At 40.1% G+C, this 8,702-nt stretch overlaps 1 protein-coding gene across 1 annotated transcript; it reads right to left on the minus strand.

Annotated features, from left to right (window-relative positions):
- Positions 1-321: 321 nt before the first annotated feature.
- abi3b (ABI family, member 3b) lies at positions 322-8,575 on the minus strand. The gene is made up of 7 exons (XM_062056903.1): positions 8,449-8,575; positions 8,268-8,377; positions 2,976-3,143; positions 2,683-2,862; positions 2,519-2,592; positions 1,412-1,518; positions 322-1,252 (listed from the first exon to the last, which is right to left on the minus strand). Exons 1-7 carry the CDS (start codon positions 8,573-8,575, stop codon positions 375-377), a joined length of 1,644 nt encoding a protein of 547 aa, XP_061912887.1. The 3' UTR covers positions 322-374.
- Between the last annotated feature and the right edge of the window lie 127 nt (positions 8,576-8,702).

An 8,702-nucleotide genomic window follows, 5' to 3' on the forward strand; every position in this document is an offset into this window, starting at 1 on the left:
ACTGTAACATATATACTGTATCATATACACTGTATTATATATACCGTATTATATATACTGTAACATATATACTGTATTATATATACTGTATCATATATACTGTATTATATATACTGTATCATATATACTGTATTATATATACTGTAACATATATACTGTATCATATATACTGTATTATATATACTGTAACATATATACTGTATCATATATACTGTATTATATATACTGTATCATATATACTGTAACATATATACTGTATCATATACACTGTATCATATATACTGTATTATATATACTGTATTATATATACTGTATCATATATACTGCAACACAGTAGTGTTGCATTTCAGCTGCTTTCATAGGAAATGGGTTTGTTAATGTATGGGTGGAGGGGGAAGAGCTGGCAACATGTTGGAGATGCCAGTGGGTGGAGGTGGAGGTGGAGGTGGAGGATGCGGTAAAGGAGGAGCTCCTGCTACAGGAGGCTGAGAAAATATGTTTGGTGGAGGAGGAGGAGGTGGTGGTGGCAGAGATGTCGGTGAGGTCAAGGATGGTGGTGATGGCAGGCTGGTGTCCATACAGGAAGTGGGGGGAGGAGGAGGAGGAGTACCTGTTAGAGGGGGAGGTGGGAGAGAAGCATCTGCTCCTGGAGGAGGTGAAAAGATGTTTGGTGGGGGAGGCACAATGTTGAAGGTGCCAGTGGGTGGAGGTGGAGGAGGTGGAGGCAAGAGATGCGTACCCCCTGCTACAGGAGGAGGAGAAAGGAGGTTGTTTGGTGGTGGGGGTGGTGGTGGTGGCAGACATGTTGGTGAGGTTAAAGAAGGTGGTGTTGGCAGGCTGGCGTCCATGCAGGAAGTAAGAGATGCAGGAAGTGGAGGAGGAGGAGGAGTACCTGTTACAGGGGGAGGTGGGAGAGAAGCATCTGCTCCTGGAGGAGGTGAAAAGATGTTTGGTGGGGGAGGCACAATGTTGGAGGTGCCAGTGGGTGGAGGTGGAGGAGGAGAAAGGAGGTTGTTTGGTGGTGGTGGCAGACATGTTGGTGAGGTTAAAGAAGGTGGTGTTGGCAGGCTGGCGTCCATGCAGGAAGTAAGAGATGCAGGAAGTGGAGGAGGAGGAGGAGGACCTCCTGTTACAGGGGGAGGTGGGAGAGAAGCATCTGCTACTGCGGGAGGTGAAAAGATGTTTGGTGGGGGAGGCACAATGTTGGAGGTGCCAGTGGGTGGAGGTGGAGGCAAGAGATGCGTACCCCCTGCTACAGGAGGAGGAGAAAGGAGGTTGTTTGGTGGTGGTGGTGGTGGTGGTGGTGGGGGCAGACATGTTGGTGAGGTTAAAGAAGGTGGTGTTGGCAGGCTGGCGTCCATGCAGGAAGTGAGAGGTGGGGGAGGAGGAGGAGGAGGAGGAGGAGACATACTGAGGTCCAATGAGTTTTGCTGATGATGATGAGGAGGAGGAAGGTTATTGTGGGTGTTAGAATGAGCAGGAACTGATGGTAGCGGTACAGCGATGCCTTGATTGGACCTACACACACACACACACACACACACACACACACACACACACACACACACACACGCACGCACACACACACGCACACACACACGCACACACACACACACACACACACACACACACACACACACACACACACACACACACACACACACACACACACACACACATAACAAATGTCATAAATATGAATATATCATGAAATAAATGTTGGTACATGGACTAAAATGACAACATTAGTAGCTTATATTATTTGCATGCAAATATGTCAACTATGTGATTAGACGCTGGACTTTGTGCTACAGTAGCACCTCCTGGAATCCTTTTTTTCTTTCTCTCTTTTGTGGAAAAATGTCAACCTACAAATATTACAGAATAAAGCCAAACATACTATAATAATAGTACAAAAAATAATAACAGTCAAAATAATATTATAAAAGATAATGTTTTTCAAGTCATTTTGCAATGAAATGGTTCTAATCAAATAGATCAAACTGCTCGTAATTGTACTTTTTTCTTTTTACATGACCCTAATACAACATCTACTACTACTATTAATACTTATAACACAAATGAATGTAATAAGAAAAAGAAAAAAGTTGTAACATACCTAGAATAAGTTCAAACAAATATTTAAAGACAAGAGTCTATGTATTAAAATGATGATGATCACACAGCATATGTAGTAGGGGTGTCCAGACATTTTGTACATTAAGAATAATAAAGCCAGTTCAAGATAAGTCAAAACATGCAATGCTTTCAGAAGAACAAACATTTTAGCTTTGTGGTATAGGTGAAAAATGTCATTCTTTTATTTATTTGAATTGTTAAATAATTACTTAGTTTTCTATAATAAGCACAGGGACAATAAAAAACAAGCTGTGTGCCAAAAATGCAATTTGGACACCCCTACACTAAGTCCCTGGTTAATCTGTTGCGTTCAGGTTCATTTATATTTTATCATTGCGACCACAGTATCACCGTTATTATATACAGTATATTGACGTACGAGGGAACATCTGCAATGCTCAGTGTGCTGTCCCTGGTGGTCCCTGGCACCTTAGTGGGTGTCTCCCTGGTGACCTGTGGGGGGGTTGAGTGGACACAGGATGACATCATCACTTACAGCTCAAATTAGGATGGTTATTAGGAAATGTTTGTTGTCAGATTTACCTGGAAACAATGTCCAGTGGAGTCCAAGATGGAGTATGATATTGGTACCCTGGAGTATATTCTCTCTGCTTCCTTGCCTGAAGGAGGCGGGGCCACAAGTTTGGAGCGGATCTTGTTTTGGGAGATGGTGAAAGTGCTGATCTCTCTTCTGGCCACCTTCTCATAGTGGATGGCTGCAGCCTGGGTTACATGACAGCATGGACAATGGATGTACAATGTGTGTGTGTGTGTGTGTGTGTGTGTGTGTGTGTGTGTGTGTGTGTGTGTGTGTGTGTGTGTGTGTGTTAACTGACCAGTGACAGCAGGTTGACTGAAGACTCCATGTTGCTGAGCCGCATGGTCTGAGAGTCCAGCAGTCTGAGCAGTAAAGTTGCAACATTGTTGATCTGGTAAGTTACACTCGCCAACGCCTGAATGGTTAAAGCCTTGGACTCCTCCACTACCTTGCTTGGATCATCTGCCTAAAAAAATATAAAGAGAAAGAGAGTTCCTTTCCCTTTGGTATGTTTGAGTTAAGATGAGTTTCCTTTCTTGCATTTTAGGAAATTTTGTACTTATAACAAAACAAATCATTATGAAGGATGTATATTTTATGCTGTATTTTGATTGATCAAAACATAATTATTATAAAGGATATAGTATTTTAATTGCATATTTTTTGTGCTCCACACCAAGTAAAAAATAATATGCATAAAAACACGAACAATATATATTAGAAAATAAATACAGTATATAATATGCCTAGAAAAATGTTTCAACCCATTTTGCATTCCAAGTTTATTTCCCTAAAAATGAATAAATAAATATCTAATTACCTAAAAATGTATACAAAAATTACATTTTCTAAATAGAGAAACTATCATTTGTTTTTAAATAAATCATAACTATTTGCTTAATTATCTTAAACATATGTATTTCTGTAAGAAAATAAATCTTACAATATAGTATATATGTGTATGTATATATACTGTATATATATATATATATATATATATATATATATATATATATATATATATATATATATATAATATATATATATATATATATATATATATATATATATATACTACCGTTCAAAAGTTTGGGGTCATATTGAAATGTCCTTATTTTTGAAGGAAAAGCACTGTACTTTTCAATGAAGATAACTTTAAACTAGTCTTAACTTTAAAGAAATACACTCTATACATTGCTAATGTGGTAAATGACTATTTTAGCTGCAAATGTCTGGTTTTTGGTGCGATATCTACATAGGTGTATAGAGGCCCATTTCCAGAAACTATCACTCCAGTGTTCTAATGGTACAATGTGTTTGCTCATTGGCTCAGAAGGCTAATTGATGATTAGAAAACCCTTGTGCAATCATGTTCACACATCTGAAAACATTTTAGCTCATTACAGAAACTACAAAACTGACCTTCCTTTGAGCAGATTGAGTTTCTGGAGCATCACATTTGTGGGGTCAATTAAACGCTCAAAATGGCCAGAAAAAGAGAACTTTCATCTGAAACTCGACAGTCTATTCTTGTTCTTAGAAATGAAGGCTATTCCACAAAATTGTTTGGGTGACCCCAAACTTTTGAACGGTAGTGTATATCTATATACACACACACACACACACACACACACACACACACACACACACACACACACACACACACACACACACACACACACACACACACACACACACACACACACACACACACACACACACACACACACACACACACACACACACACACACACACACACAGGTATATATATATATATATATATATATATATATATACATATATATATATATATATATATATATATATATATATATATATATAATATATATATATATATATATATATATACACATATATATATAATTATATATATATATATATATATATATATATATATATATATATATATATATATATATATCTATATATATATATATATATATATATATACATACGTACATACATACCACACACACATTAGTATATATTTAAAAAATATTTTTAGGTAAACATTTGTTGAAGTTTATTTCGACCATGTATACAGTTTCAATATGATACATCAAATATTTATCAGTTCTCTTTACGACATGCCTGAAAAAGAGTAGGAAGAAGCAAAGCTTAATTAATCCTCCTGTTTTTTCACAACATAGCAATTACTAACACGTGTTTACTTCTTCTAAATTTGAAATACAATACATCATCCATCGATCTTCTTCTGCTTATCCGAGGTCGGGTCACAGGGGCAGCAGCCTAAGCAGAGAAGCCCAGACTTTCCTCTCCCCAGCCACTTTGTCCAGCTCCCAAGGGATCCCAAGGCATTCTCAGGCCAGCTGGGAGAGACAGTCCTGTGCCTTGGGTCTTCCCCGTGGCCTCCTACTGGTCCTATTGGTAGAATGTACCCTAGGGGGGCATCCTGACCAGATGCCCGAATTACTTCATGTGGCGCCTCTCGACGTGGAGGAACAGCGACTTAGAAGTGCAAACCGATCCAGTGAGAGCTGAAGATCCTGGACAGATGAAGCCAGCATCACCACATCATTTGCAAAAAGCAGAGACCCAATCCTGCAGCCACCAATCCGGATCCCCTCAACAACCTGACTGCCCCTAGAAATTCTGTCCATAAAAGTTATGACAGAATCAATGACAAAAGGGCTGCGCTGGCGCAGTCCAAACCTCACTGGAAACAGGTCTGATTTACAGCCGGCAATGCAGACCAAGCTCTTACACCGATCATACGGACCGCCACAATCAGGCAGTCCGATACCCCATACTCTCTGAGCACTCCACACAGGATTTCCCGAGGGACAAGATCGAATATGCCTTCTCCAAGTCCACAAAAAACATGTAGACTGGTTGGGAAAACTCCCATGCAACCTCAAGGACCCTGCCGAGAGTAAAAACCTAGTCCACAGTTCCACGACCTAGGACGAAAACCACGCTGCTCCTCCTGAATCTGAGGTTTGACGATCCAGCGTAGCCTCCTCTTCAGTACACCTGAATACCCTTACCAGGAAGGCAGAGGAGTGTGATCCCACAAGTGTCGGAACACACTCTGTGGTTTCTTTTCTTAAAGAGGAACCACCACCCCGGTCTGCCAATACAGAGGCACCGCCCGGATATTCATTCAATGTTGCAGAGTTTTGTCAACCAAGACAGCTCCACAGTATTCAGAACCTTTAGGAACTCTGGGGCCTGCCACCGAGGAGCTTTTTAACTACCTCGGCAAACTCAGGCCCAGAAATAGGAGAATCCATCACATATTCCCCAGGCACTGTTTCATCATAGAAGACGTGTTGGTGGGATTAAGGAGGTCTTTGAAGTATTCCCTCCACCAGAACATAAGATCCTGAGTCATAGACAGCAGCACACCATCCCACCATACATAGTGTTGACAGTGCACTGCTTTCCCCTCCTGAGGCGGCGAATGGTGGTTCAGAATCGCTTCAAAGCACTCCGGGAGTCGTTAAGAACGGGCCGGAACTTCTCCACTTTGCGCACCAGCTCAGGCTCCTTACCCCCCTGACGAGGTGAAGTTCCACGTCGTAAGAGCTAGCTTCTGTAGCCAAGGATCGGACCGCCAAGGGCCCTGTCTTTGGCTACAGTCACCCAGCCCACATTGTACCCGACCTCTATGCCCCTCCTGAGAGTGGGGAGCCCGTTGGGGGGAGGACCCCACGTTTCCTCTTCGGGCTGTGTTTTTTCATAGAGATCTTTGAGCTGGTCTTTCTCTGGTCACTCACCTAGGACCTGTTTGTCTCAGGAGACCCTACCAGGGGGCATAGAAACCCCCAGACAACATAGCTCCATGGATCATTGGGACACTCAAACCCCTCTACCACAATAAGGTGGCAGCTCAGGATCAAAGATCCTCAAAGATTTCTAAACAAAAGAGTTATGTTAGTACATAAAGTCAGTTATTGCTAATACATCTAAATATAAGTTTAAAAATAGAAATTAAAAGTTGAATACAGGAACATAAAGTAGAGCATGCAATTAAATTATATTATTCATTTGTTTTGTAATTAAATCATACAGAATATATAAAAAAAACTTATATACAACAATATGAAAGATTAAACCACAATATGCATGAACATTTATATGTATTGTAGTATTTCTTAAATGGTTTGAAATTGTTTTGTGGTTTCTAGTGGTATACAGTCAGTGTTGGGACTAACGCGTTACAAAGTAGTTTCGGCGGTAACTAGTAATCTAACACGTTATTTTTTATATTCAGTAACTCAGTTACCGTTACTACGTGATGCGTTACTGCGTTATTTTACGTTATTTTTTATGTAGTATCGGCTAGAAACAGAAGATCTGAGTGTGTTTTATTGGAGCGCTGCAGTGTCGTTCTTCTGAATGTTCTTGTGTCACAAGCCAGAGAAGAGAGACACACGCTCTGTGTGGGTGGGTGGGGGGGGGGGGGGGGCGTGTCTGATCATGGCGGAGCTGCGTCGAGTTTGTCGAATATGTAGATATTCTGACTACTTTTCTTTTGTTGAGCACAAAGACAAGAACATTTTAGTTAAATGTAAGTTGTGTCTTAGATCAAAGATCGCACCTACTGCCCAAAACAGCAATTCGAATCTGCTGAAACACCTACAAAAGCAACATGCTTGGACGAAGCTAGTAAAGAGAGACACAGACTCCGATGCCACTTTCCCTCCACCACCACCACTTAAGGATCAACTCTGCCTCTGCTCATCATTCAGCACTGAAGGTACACACACTCTGTCAATTCTCTTATATACTCTTTCATTCTAGACTTCAAGAGTGTTTGATTATCACATCACTCTAAATGTATAGACTATAAAGTTCACAAACATAAAGAGGGATGCTAGTGGGCCAGGCCAATCTTTCCTTTTCTCTAAACTAAAACTGGGGAAATGTGTAGAGTGTTCTGGGCTTCAGACATGATTTTATTTCAGAATTCCTTGAGAAAAGAACGCCTGGTTAGGCTTTGTGTATGTAGTGTGTGCCTTCCTTGCTTTACAGCTATGTTGTTATTATGCTGTTTGTTACTTATGTATGTTATGTTGCAGCTATTTCAAATAGTTTTGTCAATTTGTTCTGGCCTGAAACAATTTGGCCCTTTGAAACATATCTTTGTCTTTGTGTGTTGTATGTAGACCACATTGCTCAGCAGAGTTCAGTGATGCAAATGCATGTCAAGTTGATCAACAGAATGTATTATTCTCCAGTGCAACAACAGTACTGTAATGAAGGCTAAAAGAGCATTAATGGGAGCTTTAAAAAAAAAGAAGAAAAAAATAACTAAATAGTTACTTTTCACAATAACGCATTACTTTTTGGTGTAAGTAACTGAGTTAGTAACTGAGTTATTTTTTTAATTAAGTAACTAGTAACTGTAACTAGTTTTCAGTAACTAACCCAACACTGTCTAAAGTACATATAGCTTGGTAACCAGTGCATACCAAGCACAATTATCCGTAAAAAATAAATACAAGTCTTTCATCTTTCAATCCAGCAGTGTAAATGGACCATGCAGATGTACCTAAAGAAGTGTCCATCGTATTTCAGATGAGTAAAATGATCATTCCTCACCTGCAGGTAGTTGTTTTCGCAGTAATCTGCAACTTTCAGCAGGTTGTTTTGGTTCTCCCCGAGATTCCTGCTAACTGTTGGCGCCTCTTGTAAAATCTGAGAAACTATTTCTGAAAAGTTGGGAGACTCCGACATTATTTGTGCATTTAATTGTTACGTTTGGACTATTTCATGTCTCTACTTGAAGGAGGAATGGGCTTCTTCTTCTTCTTCTTGGGGGTGTTGTTCCAGCTGGCTGAGGAGGGCGGGAGAATCCTGCACGGGAAACAACCTTCCTCCTGTATTAACTTTTTGTTAACACCTTTCATGTTTAAAGGGTCGGTTTTGACCCATGTCTTAAATCAGCTGCAAAATACACGAAAAACAAACCACCAAATTTTGTCTTATCTCTTGGTTACCTAGTTACATTTGCTTATTCTTTAAAATATTGATTTT

The sequence above is a fragment of the Entelurus aequoreus genome, linkage group LG08 (genome assembly GCF_033978785.1).
Source record: "Entelurus aequoreus isolate RoL-2023_Sb linkage group LG08, RoL_Eaeq_v1.1, whole genome shotgun sequence".
NCBI classification, from domain to species: domain Eukaryota; kingdom Metazoa; phylum Chordata; class Actinopteri; order Syngnathiformes; family Syngnathidae; genus Entelurus; species Entelurus aequoreus.